This window comes from Falco cherrug, chromosome Z (genome assembly GCF_023634085.1).
Source record: "Falco cherrug isolate bFalChe1 chromosome Z, bFalChe1.pri, whole genome shotgun sequence".
Lineage (NCBI taxonomy): Eukaryota > Metazoa > Chordata > Aves > Falconiformes > Falconidae > Falco > Falco cherrug.
The window spans coordinates 31,584,287-31,605,414 of record NC_073720.1 but is presented as its reverse complement, the minus strand read 5'-3'; the positions used below and the strand labels follow the sequence as shown (position 1 = coordinate 31,605,414).

At 37.6% G+C, this 21,128-nt stretch overlaps 1 protein-coding gene across 4 annotated transcripts in view; it reads right to left on the bottom strand.

Moving 5' to 3' along the window:
• The window catches only part of KDM4C (lysine demethylase 4C), a 298,051-nt gene that overhangs the window by 102,348 nt on the left and 174,575 nt on the right, over positions 1 to 21,128 (bottom strand). For 2 of the 4 annotated variants that reach the window (XM_055698674.1, XM_055698675.1), the window contains exons 13-15: positions 4,514 to 4,695; positions 2,852 to 3,068; positions 1,850 to 1,926 (exon numbers count right to left, since the gene is read on the bottom strand). In XM_055698674.1, coding sequence (XP_055554649.1) covers positions 1,850 to 1,926; positions 2,852 to 3,068; positions 4,514 to 4,695 — 476 coding nt within the window. Of the gene's footprint in view, positions 1 to 1,849; positions 1,927 to 2,851; positions 3,069 to 4,513; positions 4,696 to 9,672; positions 12,244 to 21,128 lie in introns of those variants that run through there. The other 2 variants (XM_055698676.1, XM_055698677.1) reach the window with 2 other exon arrangements.

The window sequence follows — 21,128 nt, the reverse complement described above, 5'->3', positions numbered from 1 at the left end:
CTTTGTTCTTATCTTTCACTTACTGCTGTGGTACCTGAAGGTTATCTTCACTTCAAGAACATTTGTAAAATAACCTTAAAATTCCAGAATAATTTTAGAATCCTTTCTACAACACAGAATTAACAAATTATAAGACTGAATTCTGGTTTACTACTTTTCAGTGACTTTTGATTTTTAAAAATGCACTACAGTCAAAAGACAAAGACTCTCTCCAAATTTCCCCTCAAATGCATTACTGTTATATTGCAGGTAATATTAAATTTCAAGGCAATGTTCTCAATTTTTCAAGGTTTTTAACAAAAGACGTGATTCACTCCTACTCCTGTCACAATTCTCCTTGGAATTCCTGTATCTGCACGTCACATCTCCTGCACTTGTATCTCCCCTGAAATGAAATTTAAAATCTTTTTGATAGAGCACCAGGGCTTTCCAACTCTGATTGTTTAACTGATTATTAGATTCTGAGTTAATGCCTACCTGTCACTTGCTAGAACAGACTTACGCTCTTCCCCTTGACCTTCCCATGACTCTAGAACAGTAGTCATGAAAGTAGTTCAGGAGATCCTGAAACTCACAATTGTCCGATTATCTGTACAACAAGGTTCTCTGGTTACCGATGACAGATGAAAACTGGATTCTACCTAGTAAGAGTGCCTTTGTGACTAATATGAGAACACATAACAGAGATAGAAACTGATTCAATAAATATTTTAATGGCTATTCACTGAGAGAACACAGGATTAAATATAGATGGACCGTATTTTTGTAACCAGCAGTCTAAAGTCACTTTTTTCCTTCTGTTTTCCCCAGCTTAGGTAATGTGTGAATTAAAAATACCAGCTTCTCTTTTGTTTCCTTAACTCTTAGCGTTAACAGAAGAACCTTAAAATGTTGATGGTGTACAGAAGGAAAATCAAAGTGTTTATATTTAATACTACTTACAGCTTGCTAATGTCATGACTGTGAATTTTTTACAGGTGACTTCTGCAATTGCAAGAAGTGATGTTTGTCAAAGTGACACTGTATTTTCCAGTAGTTTGATTCTCATTTCTTTTCCAACATAGCTAAAATGTTTATGATGTTATTTAAGGATTTACATTTTTAAGGCACTTGAAATATCTGCTTTAATTCAACAACTGAATGAAGAAAAGATATGTTGCCATCAAAACTGATAATCACATTTCCTCAAGCTGATTTAAGGAAAACAACTATTATATGACGTAGCAGGGCAACTGCTATTGATCGGCAAAAAGTAAAATCTAAAACTGATTTTATTTTTTTTTAAGTGAGTACATGTTTAAGGATTCTATGAACAATTAATTTATTGTCTATTTATTCCTTGCTGTATGAAACTATTTTATACTTTTTTAAAAATTAAAATAACAGGCATTTAGGAGCTTCACAAGTGAAACTTTTTTCTGCTTATACAGCACAGTAAACCTTAAATGCTGTAAAAGGACAATTTAATTCTTGACTATAACATATTGTTCTATTTCCCTTTCTCTATTCTCCAGTTGACCATATGCACATACCAGAAGTCTAAAATATTTACAGGAAATCTCATTTTTCTTTCTATATGCATTTAATTTTTTAGTTATTTCCTTGAACTATGTTTTACAGACAACTATATTCTGTTAGTCAATCCTTTTCATGAGTATATCGACCTACTCCAAGTTTGTCTATCAAAATGCTATTATATTTTACAATGAAATCTAATCATGTTTTACAAACACTAGCAAATGTGCGTTCAGAAAAAAATACACAGGCTATATTCCACATGCAATCACACATGTGCTTTTTTTCACTTAACCTCTACGTGTTAAATAACTATGAAACATATGAAACTTACGGCTGTCCAGGCTTCTTTTCTGCATCGAGAACACAACCATCCATTATGGATGTCATGAGAAGGAACACCGTAGCAACCTAGAATAAGAGAGGTGGATTAATTAATATAGTCTGTCTTTCTATCTATGATGTCATACAATTCAACTGTGTATAAACACTAGTGAAACACATCTCCTGTGACCAAGGAGACTTTTCCAGTCTAAGCTTACTGACAATTCCATAGTCTACGAAATATATAAATCAGACATACAGATACTCTTCCCAAAACTCAAAAAACCCGCCAAAACCAAAAACCAAATCAAAACAAAAATAAAACAAAAAACAAAAAACCCAACCAAATACCCAAAAAAATCCAATCCCCAGATTATTTCTTATTTGCTGTCTTTTCAATAGCATATCAACCAGTTCACCCTGCAGGAAAAATGTACAATTTGAATGCATGTACTGACATTTATTCTCTGCAATTATACCACATTTCCATGTAAGCATTTCACATGGACTTTCTAGAACTAACTACTCAAGCCCTACTGTGTGTGAAGATACTGCATAAAATCCATGCATTCATCAGTTACTCTTGAAATAAAAAGAAGAATGCAAGGTTAAGGAAATTATTGCATAAAGTCAGTACCAATATTCACAAGTCCTCAAATCCAGCAGGATTTCACCCTCACTACTTAGCAAGGACATACTAATATCACCCAGTGGTTTAAAATATGAGAAGTAAAAGAGGAATTTAATAGGTCAGAACTGAAACAAGAATCAGAAGTTTGCGATTATTGAAAGTTTACAGAAAAAAATATTCTTCACTATTTTCACAGCAATCATTAATAGGTAACAGAAAATGTAACAGCTTTTTTAAGAAAGTAGCCAGTGATTGAATCATAACATATGGAAATGTTCTTCAAGTACTTGTAAAGACATAGGAGAAGCCTCGTTAACTTATTTATCAATAAAACAAAATTTGAAATTACATTTCTGCTAACTGAACAATTAGTTTATTTACTTGCATGAACCCGTACACAACACTTTGCACAGGAAATCAGAAGACTTGTTCCATCTTCTTCAATAAAGGCATTTGATGGATAGTTTTCAGTGTTTTCTTCACTATAAATGAAACACAACTCTGGAATAAGAGGTTTAGTCTTTTCATTTTCAGCCATCAGTGTTTCTGCTGAGTTTGATTCCCTGAAAGCAGGATTTTCTTCATCATGATTGTCTGGCTGAAAATAACAAACAAAATTTATATTTAAGGAAAATAAAGGAGAGTCTTTCTTTTGACAGTGATGAAATGACTTCTCCCCTCCCTGCTTTTGCACTAATAATGTAACAGTTTTACGAGAAAATTAACTGCTTCTAGGTATTTATCACAGTCATTCTATAGTTCCTTGCTTGTTCAAATAACTAAAATCTACAATAGCACTCAGCCTGCAAACTAGTGTTATTGCAGCAGTGTTCAATGATGCTGTACCTCTGTCTCCCTTTGAGCCCTTTAACTGGGTGCAGTTCAGTAACTTTTTTCCCTAGTTCCCATGATGAGGAAATCCCAGTTTAGCCTTCTGAATTAGTACCACGGTGCTGCAGCAGCATTTCAAGCTGAGATTTGACACAGGAATTCCACAAGCCAGTATCAAACAGTGCTCCGCATTAGATTGTATTGTGGGAATATTATTCCTGAGAAGGCCTAAGTACTGTGAAAACACTTATTTCTTCAGAACTGCAGGAAGGAGACATAGAAAAGGCTTCAATAAAAAACACTTAAAGACTGGCATATGTCCCAGTTTCAGCTAGGACGGAGTTAATTTTCTTCCCAGTCGCTGGTGCAGTGCTGTGTGATTTGGGGTGACAACAATGTTGACAGCACACGGATGGTTTTGGTTGTTGCTGGGTAATGTTTATATCAAGTCAAAGACCTTCCAGTTCCTCAGGCCCTGCCAGCCAGAGGGGCACAAGGAACTGGGAGGGGACACAGCCAGGGCAGCTGACCTGAACCAGCCAAATGGACATTCCATACCATGGGACGTCATGCTGAGTATATAAACTGGGGGAAGAAGGGGGGGCGGGGCAGGGGGGTGCAGCAGACACCTGGAATTATGGCGTTTGTCTTCCCCAGTAACCATTACACATGACGGAGCCCGGCTTTCCTGGGGATGGCTGAGCACCCGCCGGCCCATGGGAAGTGGTGAATGAATTCCTTGCTTTGCTTTGCTTGTGTGTGTGGCTTTTACTTTACCTACTAAACTGTCTTTATCTCAGCCCATGAGTTTTCTCACTTTTACTCATGATTCTCTCCCCCATCCCACTGTGGGGGCAAGTGAGCAAGTGGCTGCGTGGGGCTTCATTGCTGGCCAGGGTTAAACCATGACAGCTACAAGGAAACAGTTAAGACACAAACCTATATGGATTCATCACTTCCAGAAGTGCAACTTCAAGGGCAAGCACACATAGACTAATGCCAATCCTACACAAACCCTAGTAAAAGGTATAGACTGTCTGCAAGCAGGAATAAACGTAGGTGAACAGTTATAATTTTAACAACAGTGAATTTATTTACTTCTCATATAAATCAAATGCATAAACTTATCTTACTTCTAATTTACAGAAATGGAGTAGCTGGGCAGCTATTTCACACTTTGCCCAGAGATGAAGCTGTTAGGATTTTGCTTACCTTGTAGTATGGCATGAGAAGAGTGCAAATGGCACAGTGTGGTTCCTTCTTTGCACAAGCTGCATTGTATGTTTTTTCAGCATTGAAATTGGGTACTCTTGTGTGCCAAAGGTAGACCAGAGGCCTGGCCCACATCTCTGTCTCTTGAACTTCCTCTTCAATTAAGGTAGTCTCAGGCAGTTCTTAAAGAAACAAACAATTGGTTACATTGTAGTCCTAAAGACAAACAACGATTTTGTCACCTGTGTTATTGATGAAGATAAAACAATGCTAAAAGTCTGCATGTGAATACAAAGGCAAAGTCTGAAAGAATTAAGCACCAGGATAAGCACAAAAAAATTGTTTCAACACCTGTGTCTTGAGGTGACTGTTCCACATAGAGCATAGGAAAGTACGCCACTACCTCTACTGTTTACAATTTGTATTCATATTCACAATATTACATCTCGCTCTCCCACTCCCTAATTCCTCTAACCTCTACCCCCTATCCCTCCATGCACTCTGCCCTGAATTCCTTACGGATGGAATATATTGTACCCTGCCAAGCAGCACCAGACAAATCACTCTGTGCACTCAAAACAGCACCTCTCAACTCCTTATGGAAACTGACACTCATTTTCCGAAGGGAAAAAGAGACAAATGTTATAGCCAGGGAGTAATGGGGAACAGCCATATCTGAGGTAGCTGGACACACATGCTGCATCCCACTACAGGAAAATTATTTGGATAATATCAGTTATCTGTTCTGGATGTTGTAAAAGTTTATTTTACTTACTAGCAGTGTTTCTGTGACTTTGTGAATTTAAAAGCCTCTAAAGAAACTAGGAAATAAAATCAGACTGAAACTCAAACAGAAATAGCTTATTCAATAGGAGTAATCTAAACATGTAGTCTTTTGCTATTGAGGAAGATGTGGAAAAGCTAAAACTGTGAAAAGGAGACTGTGTGTAAAACCCTTGCCCCAGTAAAATCAATAGCATAGTTATTAATGATCCAGCTGTTAACATCCGAATTTCAGCCTAGTCACATGTTTGAGCTGGCTGGAAACCTCAGGATATCTTCACAAGAAATCTAGTGACTTTGTCACCTGCAAAATATACAGCTTATGAAGAGGTAAATGACTTTTCATTCTAGAAAGGAAAGTTAAACAGGAGTTGTTAAATATATTTTTCTGAACTGGGTCCTTATACACTACTCTGATTAATGATGAGGTCTGTTCACTCAAGTGGACAGTGGCTATTAAGTCTTTTGTGATCAATGAGAAGGCGTGTAGGTGTCAATTAAGAGAATGTTAATGTGGGAAGGAAAATGTGGAAAATTATTGAATAAAAATTTCAGGTAACAAAAAAGGGTCTATAGCATACAGTCCTTTTCTTAAGATGTATTTAAGAAAAATTGTTTATTTCAGATGAAAATTTGAACGACAGAGAACTGTTTAATGAAGTACATTAAGCTGAATCATCACATTCCTTTAGCTCATGACTGCCTTCATCCACTTTATGAAAAAGCCAAGGCTTTACGGGTCTCCTTGTATGATAAATTGTCACGCATAGCTACAAAAGCACTATAAAGCTGAAAGTATTTTTATCAGTGTTGAATAAAATATGGATTTTAATATTTGTCTACAAGCAAGCCAAATGTACCAGAAGTAAATTAAGGTATCCCGCACACAAATTTTATTTCATTTTTTATTGTTTCTCAACAGACCAAACATCAAATCAATGAACTTTTGCCAATAATCAAGGTAGAAGGACAAATAGAAAACACCTCCAAAAAAGCTGTCATCAAGTCAGTATTCATCAGCTGAGGTTTATGGTGAATAACGTAGCTGCAAAAGAATAGCAGTGAAAAAATAGCTGAACACAAGAAAGAGAAGAAAATACGAAATGCCAGCATCACTTTTATAGCTTTCTGAATTACTTATTTTTTAAGTTAAAGAACCAAGCTTTTTGTTAAAAACATTGTCTAATCATATTTTTTCTATTGCTTGCTGTTTTCCAGAACTGTAAAATAAATAGCTCTGAAATTTATGCTCTAGTTCCATTTCTATTTAATTTTCCCTTACAGAATGGTCTCACCAGTGGCTTCATCTTTGCTAACTTATTTTCCAAATTCTTCCTTTGACATAATTTTCTTTCAAGAGGTTATACTGTTGCTATTTTAAATATTTTCATTATAGTGTAACCTCACAAAGAATTCAGGGCTTGATTGTGCCTTATGAAGAAAACTAAGAGGAACACAAAAATTGTGAAGGTTTGCAATTTATGTGTTCCATACCTATTAACCACTTTGAAACTGACATCCTTCAGTTGCACTACTCCTTATCACTGCTGAATAATTCTCTCATGAGGGTTGAAGTCTTCGCCCTGAACCTCAATCTATTATGCTCCTCTTTAGTCAAAAACCTATCTTTGGATTTCCAGTCCTGGAATTAATTCTACAATAATAGCTCTAATCATCTCACATATTGCCCTGGTTTCCCACTGCCTCCAGCACACTGCTGAAGTCATGACCCTATCAGTTCTGCTTTTGTTGAGAAAAATATTTATATCTTAATTACTTACAAATTCCACAATTTTAGTTCCCTCTTGTGTGATCTTTACAAATCCTTTCCAGACCAAGGGACTGAAAAGAACACAAGAGCCAGGAATAAAGCTGGCAGCACTCTTACAACACTTTTCGCTTTCAAGAGCTTTGTATTTATTTTCAAACCTCATTCCAAATGAAGTCAGGGACAGTGTCATATGCAGAGGTACTGGACTGCATCCCCCACAGCCTCCAAAAAAATAGCATTATTTTAACAAATTTATTTTCTCCTTTACATTACATTTAGAGCAACTACTTCCAATTACTAACTGACTAGAAGCAAACCCTCCTCATTTGCCTCTGATCTCTAACATCTCTAATTCTGTGAGATGCTTCTTCTCAATGCTCTTTACTGCAGTCTCTTAGTCTCTTTGCATGAACTATGGCACCCAGGCTACTTGGTGCGATCCTCCCGCAACCCCTCACTCTTCTGCACCCTAACAAGCCCAGAAGCACAGCCAGGAAAGGAAAAATATCTCTCCTCCATTTGAAGGGAGACTAGCTAACCTAGTACTTCTTAAAGGGACTACACTACACTAACAGTATACAAAATTAAGAATAGACAGAATGGATGTGCTTAAGGGATGTAAAGTTTGCCTGATCCTATGTTATTACTACTACACAGATTGTGAATTTCAGTTGTCTTCAAGAATTTCCTAGGCAACCTCAAGCTTAAGTTATCATCTCTCAAGGGCTTTGGAAATATTACTTCCTCTCCTTAAAATCAACATTCACCCACACATGCACACTGGAATCATAAAATTTCAAAAGAAATTTATATTAACAAAAAAAGTTACAAAGTACATGACTCCCATTACAGAGTACGACAACAACGCTGCCTTCAACCGCTTTCCCACTAGGTAGAACATGCAACCTTCTACGTAAATATATACACCAGCAGAACTTGGACAGTGTCACTTTGTGTGATTCTGTCAAGGTGCAGCAATACCATTGACAGGAAGAATTTCCAGGTGTCCTGGTTTCATCTAAGGTAGAGTTAATTTTCTTCTTTGTAGTTAGTACAGTGCTGTGTTTTGGCTCTGATGTGAGAACAATGTTGACACCACACTGATGGTTTTAGTTGTTGCTGGGTGATGTTTCTACTAAATGCAGGACTATTCAGTTCCTTGGGCCCTGCCAGCCAGAGGGCTGGAGGGGCACGGGAAACTGGGAGGGGACACAGCCAGGACAGGTGACCCAAGCTAGCCAAAGAGGTATTCCATACCATGGGACGTCATGCTGAGGATATAAACTGGGGGAAGAAGAAGGAAGGGGAGACATCTGGCATTACGGCATTTGTCTTCCCAAGTAAGCGTTATGCATGATGGAGCCCGGCTTTCCTGGGGATGGCTGAGCACCCGCCTGCCCGTGTTAAGTGGTGAATTAATTCCTTGCTTTGCTTTGTTTGCGTGCGCGGTTTTTGCTTTACCTATTAAATTGCTCTTATTGTAACCCTCAAGTTTTACATTCCTTTCTGATTCTCTTCCCCACCCCTCTGGGGGGGAGGGTGGGGAGTGAGCAAGCAGCTGCGTGGTGCATGGTTGCCGGCCGGGGTTAAACCATGATACCAGGACAGCTTCTTAGGTACTACAGGTGAAGTTACCTTCCTGGTTTCCATGAAGTCAGAGAAGTTATGTACCATGAATAAAACCTGAGAATCTGATTATCCAAAAACAGGCAAGAAAACAAAAACCAGCTCTCTCAAGTGTTTGGGACAAAGCATAGAGTATATAATTACTTGATGTAACAAACACTGCCATCTTGGCACAATTTATAGAGTTTCCTCACTTGTCCAATTGATAATTCCAAAGCACTACTTCTATCCCCCCAAAAATCGGAAAACTTGGGGATTTTGATATTTTTTGTTGTTATTTATCCAATACCTCTCACTTCCTCTTACTATCTTTAATGTCTCCTTTTATTATTTACTACATAACCAAGGGCAATCAGTGACTTTAGGCTAAAATAAATTTACTTTCCTGACTCATATTGGTATGTGTAGTTGCAGGGTAGGCATTTGCAGGGTAGGCTCACTCACATAGCTCAGTGCTTTTTGACCAGGTGTTAGAAGCCTATGAGTGCCCAGCATCTTCAGATGCTTGTGTGCAATGGTATAAAGGACACAAGGCAACTGCAGTCTACAGCTGCCTCCATTCAAAATCCACTTTAAGTGAGGATTCTCAAAGAACGGAGAAAAATTTGTGGCATCCACATTAGCTGAAAAATCTCAGAAGCTCCACTGTCATAAGTAGGCATACTTTCTACTTCAGCTATGTACCAGTGATATTTCCCAGCACTCGAGAACTGCAAAAACCACGGTGGCAGCACCAGTTCTCACAGCAAAAGAGCTTCAAACATTGCACTCCAAAAATCACATCTACTTTACAAGACCAGTACATAATGTTTCATGAAGCACTACGAACATGGTGTTTTGCGGCGAATGAAGAGACGGGATGCAGCTTGATGCAAGCAAGATGTTAATTTATTGTACAGAAGTAGGAGTTTTTATACACTTTCAGAAACTGCGCGTTTTAAACAGATTGGTTCTTGAAGCTAAGCATTGCAGGCTAGGCAATCCCTGATTGGTGGTTAACTGCCATCAATTAACCGCAAGGTTTTACCTTTCCTTGGTGCCATCCATGGCGCCATCCGTCCCCCACTCCCCTGTGCTCTGCAAACATGTCTCATCATGTTAATTGTTGTCTAGACAAGCTCGAGCACATTCCCCTCAGCTAACTGATTGCCACGCAAGGTCCTAGTTTCCAGCCCGCTCCTGCAGTGTTTAACTAACGATCTTACATATTGACATTCTTCTGGAAAAGGCTGAGAATGTTGTCTCAGGTAGAGCAAGTTTTGATGAACAGTCACTTAGGCAACACTGCCAGTCAACAGTGCTCTGTGATATGTGCTATTATTCAGTCAAATCTTCTTTGCAATAAACTGGCCTCGCTCTAAGAATGGCTACCTGTGGCCCAGGATAGACAACCTGAAAGATTCGTGTCAAGCAGTGCTGTGATATGAAACACAATATACGTCTACGGAAAGCATTTTCTTTTTACAACACCTGAAATGGAGCTATGGAATCTATCTTGACTTCTATGTCTGCTGTAAACTGGATCAAATCACTGACACTTCTTCACAGGTCATTGCCAGTACGTGCATGAACAGACTCTGTAGAGATGCGTGGCAGAATTCCCTGGTGAGAACTATGATGTGCCATTTGCTTTTTTCCAGCTTTTCATCATGAAACTTACATTCCAAATTAAGAATTAATCAAGACAAAAATGAATAATGCATTCTTGATACTCTTTGGTAAGTAAACCTCAAATCAACTTAACTATAGTACAGGATACATTTTGCTTTCAGAGGGAATAAAAGAAAATAAAGGAGTTGAACCTTATACCAACGACAAGGAAATTCAACATACGTTTGCAGCTCAGTTGACAGCACTATTCAAGAGATTGCAAACTCTCATGCATAACACATAGGCACACTGACATATACTCAAAGAACCATCTTTAAAGTCTTGAGCTGATCTATTCCTGTTGTTTAATCTCCACCTGAATCATGAAATTCTACTTCATATGTAGTAATTTTTTCCCATAGGAACAAATATTGTATCAAAAATTGAGGCCATCACTTCAGCTACAAAAATAACATCTCTTTAGCAGAACACCTTCTCACACAGCACTATGTTCAAGTGTAAATGTTATGCTTAACCTGAATTGTAAGTGCTTTTATAGAAATTCAGAATTGCCTAACAATACAACAAAACTACAATTATCTGATTCACTTTCTTAAGTCAAGCTCACTCTTTTCCTGAGATCATTTGTCTCCAGAAAACTTCAGTAGCTAGTTTTAAGTACCATGCTCAGAGGCTGACTATACAAAGATGTATGTGCTCACTCCCTACTTCAAAGTGAAACTATGAGAAGAACCATCCAGAACACTTTTGCAGGATGTATTAAAATTCCCTATGTATAAAAAAAAACCGTAGAGGGTTTCTGTATTTAACTGCAAAAATGAAAATCCTCTGGTTATTGCAAGAAGCCTTTACTATCTGGAATGTAACATGTCTGAGGAATTATATGAAATAAAAATTAAATAACCTGCACTAAAATAAACCATTTTTACATTAAAAAGGACATTCCATACATCTTGCATCACATAAAAATTCAATTAAACTATTATTTTCTTAAAAGATTTTTAAAATATGACACTGTGTAAGAAAGAAAAATAAAGACTTGTACTTACACAATTGGAAACATCTCATAGCCAAGGCAGGTAAATCACAGCTGGGAAACAATATTAAATATCATACAGCTTCCACAACCTATCACCCTTCTAAAGTTCAAAACATGACTGTAAGTGTACACTATAAAATAAACTCTAATTTTGAAGCTGCTCCTACCTTTGCAGCTGTAAATTAGACTTAACATTCCCCTTGTATAGTGAGTAAGACCCACAGGGACTTTGGTTCATTAACAAGGATGAGTTACTCAAAGGAAACAAATATAAAATTACCATTCAGAGTTTCAAGAATTCCCTGACACCAGAGAAAGAAACAAAACCCCTGAGATTATCTTATCTTTAAACAACTTCAAAGGAACTCCATGCTTTATTAATGTCTTCTAGGACAGAAGACGGGATCTGGGGCATCCCATATGTAGAAGAGGACCTTTTATAAAGCAGACACTCCTTCATTCTGCCTGACAGTAGTAGTCTCCAGAAAAACTTCTTGATGATGGACATACATTTTGTATGTATATCAGGGTACTGTTACACTTTAATGTTCCATGCATCATGTGATCAATTAATAAACCCCTGAAACTGAAGAGGGCTCAGGGGACATGCACAGGGGCTCTGTGCTTTTGAATCTCTACGAAGAATCTAGGGAATGACTGCCCAAGGCTGTTGCAAAGAAGCCAAATTTATTTCAACATGAACCAGAAGAGAGGGTGGCCTTTGTTTTAGATACACGACTGTTATCAGCTGGGTGGATCAGCTGGATATGTAAATGTTTTTCCCAGAGTCAATAACAAGATTGCAAACGTCTTCCTGAGCCAATCAGACCAGAATATGGGAAACGTGGATACAGCTCCATCCAATATAGAGTATAAAAAGTCAATATTGAACAAAATGACCTGTGAAGAGAGAAACAGGTTTGAGCTGACTTCAACCCACATGTTCCTTCCCAGAAAATGGTGACACCCAGCATCATAAGAGTCAGCATATACAGACCAGCAATGGGAACCACATTTATATTGTGATCCAACTGTGTATCACTATTGCTATATTGTGTTGTATTGTAATTTCAGTACATTGCTATATCACTCTGCTAACGCAAAATCCTGTGTAACACAAAATATCTTCCAGGAAATTTGGTATTAAATATTAAATAGTCCTCACGTGGGGCATCTAAAAGAAATCTGACAGAGCGTATCAGACTCTGATACAAGGAACACAGAATTCAGTTCCTTTTACTTGTAAATACCATTTAAGTACCAGTAGTAAAGACAGACAGGTTCTGCTAGAGTATTAGCTGTTACACTTTAAAGCAGCCAGAAATTTCCCGGATAAGATGTAAACCTTCAAAGCTGGAGCATATGTAAAAATCAAAGTTCAAAGACCCTTTATTGGATACTTTTCAACAATATATCCTACTTGGATTCAAATACCCTATCAATGTATCATTAAATATATCACTGATTCTGGTATGCTTTGATAATAACTAGGTGGAGTGGCCTCCACACAGAGCATGACATTTCTGTCCCTTATAGCCTCCCAAGGAGAGCTTTTCATGCAAGTCTGTTAGTATTTTTAAAAACGTGCATGCTCTTAGATGAATGAAGGCTGTCTCTTGTAACCTCTTTTATGTTTCTGGCTGTAATTCACATATTCATTGTGAAATCTAAAATGTATCGATACCTGCCCACCCCCCCCACGCCCCCCCACCCCACCCACCCCGTATTAATGGATTAATAGGATTATGCAATGCAGCATATTCTTATGAATTTAAAAACATCTCCTTACTGTTACCCCTAATAGTGGTCACAGATCTTGATTCTCCATGAACCACCAGGGCATTTTTGCTTCACTGCAAGTATAATGCTTTGTTGTAGTATTACTTTACCAGATACAATTCATAATGAGGTTAAATATTTTGTTTTCTAAGGGGATAGAGCAGTGCATTTTTTTCACAAAAGGCAAGCAGAAACACTTGATGAGACAATTAATGACTTTAAATAAATGTGTAACAGTTGTTATGCATCATATAATAATTCAGCCATAGTGGTACTGATACTACAAGCAATGCCAAACTCCTCTGTCATATTTGTATCTGAAAAAAATATTTATATAGAATTAATTAATCTCTGTAACATAATTCTGGATATACCAGTTCTCATTAATAGAATTATTTATATGCATCTGTATTCCTTTAAATACTGCAAGTGAAACAATTCATTAAAAGAAACTGGGCAGACAAAAATAGATTTATAGCCCAGAATCTGTTTTGGTACAAAGGAAACTCCTTCTATAACAAAGTACTTATAAACAGCTACTGTGCTGCTTTCCAAGTGGGTAAGGGAATGAAATAAATGTTTTCACAAATGTTACTGGTTTAATAGTTTGTGGCAAACTTGCTCCAGCACTCAATACTATTACTTTGAACATTTTTTGCTTACTAAGTTAAACTCAAATTCTCAGACAGTAAACATTTGGGCCATTTGCAGAATGAGCTGTTGCCAGTATTTGCTGGTTTAACCCAGCAGATGTGAAAAGCCATAGACACTAATACAGTACAATTTGCTTTTGCCAATCTCAACAATGATTTTGCTGCTTGGGGTTATGTTCCACTGATGTTTCCTGGCTTTGTACAGCAGCATTCTCTGCTATGAAGAGCACAGCAGCATCTGTTATTTTTCAGGTAGTTGAGCATAATCTCAGCCCTGGGAGGCATTATCTATAGTTTCAAATGTCCTGGAGGAAATAATAATAAAACAAAACAAAAAAAAAGTAGTCGTCAGTCAGGGAAAAAGACTTGGAACTTCAAAACTTTACTGTTCCTGCAGTACATCAGCAAACTCAGTTTCAGAAATTGTTTCTTTCACTAACAAAAGCCATAGATTTCATGGCAAAATATGAAAATGTAAACTTTTTTATTTCTTGTATTGTACAAGAAATGTAATTTCATTCATGGTACTGTAGAGTAACACTACTGTAAACTATGTATATATTTTTGGTTAGAGTCTAATTGCTGAATTATCAATTAGTACTTCAGTTCTCACAAAAATGATATATAGATATAGCCATACTTAATCAGAGCTGTAGAGACTGAATTTAAGAGCCTCTGGATTAAATGAAGTCTAGCTCATAAAATAGACTAATGGAGTACTTTATTTAAAAAAATAAAATATCATAAAAAGTGTAACACATTAGTTGTAGCAGATCTCAAAATGTTTTGAAAGGTCAGAAAAATTGAGAGTTCAAAAATTTCTAAAAAGACAATTTCACAGAACTGAAAGATGCACTTAGATACTGGGACTCCTATTTCTCTTGAGTGTATCATTAGAGTCCTGGAATAAAATTTGTTTGTTTTGTGATTGAACTGTGTATTGCAATTGCTACACTCTGCTAAATGTAATTTGTACTTACAGTGTGATTTAAGTGCATTGCTGTATTACTCTGCTAAATCAAAAATCCCACATAGTTTCAAATAATTTCAAATAAGAAAATTCTGTGTTCACTATACCCTCTACACATGGACTATCTAAAAGACTCTGGTCAAAGTGTATTATACTCTGACATTAACTGGCATAGTCGGCAGGATACTCCTGAGGGTGAGCAGTATCCATTAAAGCAGTAATCACTTTGGCAAAAACATGCTTTCTGATATGGCATTAGTCACAAATAAGAACCTAGTAGAGAAAACCTGCACTGTGATTAAGAACAGGTAGTGAGTGATAAGGCTGGCTGCAGACAGGATCACTACAATTTAAAAGAGGAGACAGAATTATTACAAATACTAGCAAAGGCTGGGAAAATCTCCCCAGTAACTCTGAAAAGGAGGGATGAGAAAACTATAACCAGCATTTTTCAGGGACAGCAAAACAAAGCACTCATCCCACTGACATTTAGGACAAATTTGAAAAAATTGAAAGGTTCTAACAAGTTGAAGTAAGGAGAGAAAAGCAGGGCTTCACAGGTTGCTGGATATCTACGTTTGAGTAATAGTGCAGAAATTAGAAAAGGAGAAATGAACACACAGCACACTAGAAAAAGGAACAGTTATAAAGGATAACATAATGCATAAGCAACGCACACACTGAATAGAAGTTCTTAGACTCAAAGCTGCAACCTCAATTCCTATGTGATGCCCCCACATGTATGGATCATTTACTATGGTCTACTGAAATAGACCTCATTCAAGTAATAGCCACCACATATACCAAGGACAACGAATGATCAAGAGATACCTGGCTTGATACTGATCCTTTTCAGGATCCTTTTCACTCACGAGAAGACAATATTACAGAAGTATGTGCTCCCATGGCAAAACCCAGTAATGAGGGGGGGAAAAAAAAAAAAAAAAAGCAATGGAACTGAACTAGTTGCAACCCACATATTCCTTGCCAGACATGAAACATCCAGCATTGTTACAGTAAGCATATTGCTAGACACCAGTAATAGAATTCACATTTGTATTATGACTGAATTACATATTGCAACTGCTACTTCTCTCAAACGTAGTGTCCTTGTATCGTGATTTCAGTGCACACTGTATCAGTCTGCTAAATCAAACTCTCATGTAGCTTCAACTGACTTCAAGTAAGTAAATTTTCTGCTATGCCCTGAATTTTCCATATGTGGAACATCTAAAAGGACCCTGTTAAACTGTACCGGACCCTGACTTTTTCCTTTTACCAAATCAAAAGTAACTAAAATGTATTTGATTTACATTACTATGCTGCTATAGTAAATATACAGTAAAGGTATAGTAAAAAACTATAAGTAAAAGAAGTTTTTTTATAAAACAAAAAGAAAACCATAGCAAAACTTAACTTGAGAAAGTCTGTGGACTTATGGTGTTGACAATCTGCATACACTTACATAATCTATAAAACCAGTTTTACAGGACTACAGCACTGACAGTTTCTAAAACTACCGTTTTTGTTTGCTTACTAGTTCTTGCAGCAAAACCATTCTCCAATTCGAACAGTAGACCATAACAGCACCCGAAAAATACAAGGGGTAAAAATCTTTCATCCACTGCATTCCCTAAACAGCTGCACAATTTTTTTGTGAATATGGAATGGAGAATTGAGGCCTAACAGTTAAGGCTCAAAGATGTCTACTAATTCTGGCTACCTAAGCTGAAGCACAAGCAAAAAATTCTTACTGACACTAAAAACTAGGGACTACGTAGTGACTCCAGAAATACAGATACTTACGTCCAAAACCCATGCTCAGAGGTGACCCACTAGTCAAGCAACAGTATTTAAAATGTAGACATGAAGCCACAGAAAGGGACATGTTTGTGTATCTGTAAACTGCCAACACAAAATACTTATAGCATACTTGTGTTATAATTTCCATCTTTACATATGTGTACATCACAGCAATTCCAGTAATTTCACCTGTCTATATTAAGTTTAAATAGCCATTGTATTTATAACTTGGTTCAAAGAGGCTTCTCATGAAAATCAAAACAGAAACAGAAGAAAACCTGCTGAAATTTACCTCAGAGCCTATCAGCAAAAACTGTAGCTATCAGTGCAAAGCCATTACAAGAACGGACTACAAGCTAAACACGGGCAGATATTTGCTCCCTTGAAAGATTTAATTCACAGCGCTGTAAAAGACATTACCACCTGCTTTCTCCATTCCATTCCTGCACATACAATTTTTAATGAATGAAATTTTTACTTCGCATTCCAATACAATTTGCTTGAGGTCACTGCACTTACCAGTAGAAGATCTGACCAAAAACTGAACGTAGACTGTAATTTTTAGGAACTGCTATTGCCATCCACACACATGCTTACTAATGTGATAATGGAACACCATAGTTTGTCATCTAGTTTCAAGAGCTTACTAAATCTCATTCAAGCTGACCAACCCCAAATGTAAATGTTATCAATTTGTTAAAAAGTTAAGACTGATTGACTTTATTTGTTTGATTATTTGATTTTATAGAGTTATTTTATAGAATAGAAATATAGAAGGATAAAAATATATTTTGAAGAAACTTATGATTAGTTAGTAAAAGCTGTTATGAGACCCTCTGTACATCTTGCACTAAGGCCAGAAGAACGGGCAGGAATCATTGTTGAAACTTAAGTAATAATTTAGGGATTGAAAGGTTTCTTTGTATCTGACCAGTCTTCTGTATATAGAAAGTGTATTGAGATGTCAGAATATGAGATTAATGGACATTGGGAAGAGTCGACTGGAACAGCTTGTAGTTGCCTGCCAAGAAACCGTGAACTTTAGTAAAACGTAATTCCGGCAGGGGGAGATCGCGACCACCGACTCATATACCACCTACCCAAATCGTACCCCAGACCCATTTCTGGACCTTTCTAAGCTCTATTGCGCAGAATCGGATATGGGAGGAGAATATGTTAATGATTTATGGGAAATATTATGATTATGCATGAATATTTAATGAATATGCATGAATAAGTTTTATATATGATATCTGATTTTGAAGCTTGGTGTGCGTTGATCGTGAGAGGACTCACTCACGCACCCGGCCGTCAATAAAGAAGTGTCTGCTTATCTACATCACATTGGTGTCGATAAGTTCTTCATTCCGAGATTTCGGTAACAGTTTTGATGACCCAGATGGGACCTCGCTGAAGGAGACCGGAGGAGTCGGGGACCTGATCGGTTCCAGCCGGCACCGAGGATTTCTCGGGGATACCCATCAATCCCCGATCTGTAAGGCTCTTCGGGACGTTCCCTGGATATTTGGTAAGACACTTCGTTTTTTTAATTGTAGTAAGTGGGTGGGAGTCCCACTAAAGTAAGTAAGTAAGTGCACTAGAGAAAGTGGGGGGGAGTCCCACTGTAATAAGTGTATGGTAAGGAGTGGGTTGGAGACCCACCAGTGAGTTTGAGTCTCACTGAGTAAGTCTGCCTGTCCGACGCGGTGAAAGCTGCGCAGGGTTGGACTAAAAGGATCCTTGTGGAAGTGGAAGCCTAGGCGTCTGCCCGTAAGACATAAGCGAAAGCTATATCAGGGTTGGACAAAAGTGGAAACAAGAGAAACTATATGCTATAGTGTTCTCTAAGGTAGTGCCTCTAACAAGAAGTTAGAAGAAGTTTTTGTTTATGTTGTTTTGTGTTTGTGTATTAAGAAGAAAATTAAGAGGTATAATATTGTGTTATATGTTTGTTTAAAGTAACTGTGGGAAAGTGTGAGTGTGGCTGTAAAGGTGAGACGTGCAATTGAGCACGAAAGCGAGTGTGGAGTGTGGATCTGCGGATCAGAGTGACAGAGTTGAATAATTGTGTATTGTACGGTGAGAGATTATATCATGGCATCTAAGTTAACTCGGTTGTTTAAAAGTAAAAGCATGGGTAATCTTGTGTTAAATGATAAAATCCCAAAAAATTTTCCATTGGGATGTTTGTTGGCACACTGGGGGGATTTATATGAGGATTTGCCAAAGAGCCAGATGATTGAGTATTGCAATAATTGGTGGCTGCTATATATATTGGAAAATCAGGAAAAGTGGCCCACGAATGGGACACTGAATTATAACACTATTTTGCAGTTAACGTTGTACTGTAAAAGGGAAGGGAAATGGAGTGAAATGCTGTATGTGGATTTGTTCTTTTATTTGAGACAAAGAAAAGACTGGCAGGAGGAATGTAAGCTAACTATTAGAGATAATTTGGTAATGGCTATAACTTTTGATAATAAGAAAGTGGAAAAAAAAATGTTGTTCAAATTGTGAGATTGGGAGTGGATACAGGAGCGACATTTTTTTATTAAATACCTGTAAAGGAAAAATTGGAACAAAAACAGGCCATTCCTGCAACTCCTGGATTTGAAATTTGGAAATAAGATAATTATACATGAATTTTTGTATGTACCAGAATGTCTGGTACCCTTGTTAGGAAGAGATTTGTTATCCAAATTAAATGCACAAATTGTTTTTGACGAAGGAGAACTTTTTTTGAAAATACCCGAGTCAAAAACGGGAGAAATCTTGATGATACAAGAAAGAGTAAAACAAGAAATTCCAGCGGAGGTGGATTTGGCAGTGAACCCTGTTGTATGGGAAACAAATATTCCGGGTAAATCAAAACTAGCAGAACCTGTTAAAATAGATTTAAAAGAAGGTGCAGGAACAGTGAGAATTAAACAGTATCCAATCAAATCAGAAATGAGACAGGAATTAAAGAAATTGATTGATAAATTTTTGGAGTATAAAATTTTAGAGGAATGTGAATCTGAGTATAATACTCCTATTTTTCCAGTCAGAAAACCATCGAGTGAATACAGGCTGGTACAAGATTTGAGAGCAGTAAATCAAATAGTTAAGGACATTTATCCTGTAGTAGCAAACCCTTATACACTGTTAACAGCATTAAGGGACACTTATCAATGGTTTACAGTGCTTGATATAAAAGATGCTTTCTTTTGTATACCTTTGGGAAAGGAAAGCAGAAAACTGTTTGCTTTTGAATGGGAAAATCCTCAAACTGGGCGAAAGATGCAGTTGACATGGACTAGATTACCCTAAGGATTTAAAAACAGTCCAACTATTTTTGGAAATCAATTAGCTAAGGAACTTGAAATCTGGAAACAGGATAAATCAAGACCTGGGCATTTACTCCTATAATATGTGGATGACATATTGATTGCTACAGAAGAAAGTCACCTGTATACAGGTGACTATTGACCTCTTGAATTTCCTGGGACTAAATGGATACAAAGTGTCCAGGAAGAAAGCCCAGATAGCCTGCCAGACTGCGATATATCTGGGATTTGAGATTTCAAAAGGACAACGACAATTAGGAAAAGATCGCAAAGAAGCTATTTGTGGTATACCTGAGCCAAGAAATATTCATGAACTCTGAGCATTTTTGGGAATGACTGGGTGGTGTTGCCTTTGGATCATGAACTATGGGCTAATAGCTAAACCGCTGTATGAGGCCCAAAAGAATTCTCCCTTTGTATGGGGCCCACAACAACAAAAGGCTTTTGTAGAGTTGAAACGTGCCTTAATGTCTGCACCTGCTTTGGGACTGCTGGATCTAACCAAAGATTTCCAGTTGTTTGTTCATGAAAGGCAACACCTGGCACTGGGAGTGTTAACCCAGAGGATAGGAAGCTGGAAACGACCAGTTGGATACTTCTCTAAACAACTGGACACAGTGAGTAAAGGGTGGCCAAACTGCCTTCGAGCAGTGGCCACAACAGTGATGCTCATACAAGAAGCTCGGAAATTGACTTTGGGAAGAACAGTAACAGTCTATGTTCCACACATGGTGATAACTGTCTTAGAACAGAAGGGGGGACATTGGCTGTCACCCAGCCGAATGATGAAGTACCAGGTGGTATTGACTGAACAGGATGATGTGATTCTAAAAACAACTAACCTGGTCAATCCTGCAGTATTTTTAAGTTCTATACAGGAAGAAGGACAACTGGAACATGATTGTTTGGCTACCATCGAGTATGTTTATTCCAGTCGTGAGGATCTGAAGGATGTATCATTGGAGCGACCAGACTGGGAATTGTATACTGATGGAAGCAGCTTCATGGAACAAGGAGTCAGATACGCTGGATATGCGGTAACAACAGACACTACAGTTATAGAAGCAGGAGCATTGGCTAGTACCACATCAGCACAAAAGGCGGAACTTATTGCTTTAATCCGGGCCTTAGAGCTAAGCAAAGACAAGAAAGTAAATATCTGGACTGATTCAAAATATGCCTTTGGGGTAGTGCATGTCCATGGAGCTTTGTGGAAAGAGAGGGGGTTATTGTCCTCTCAAGGATCAAACATTA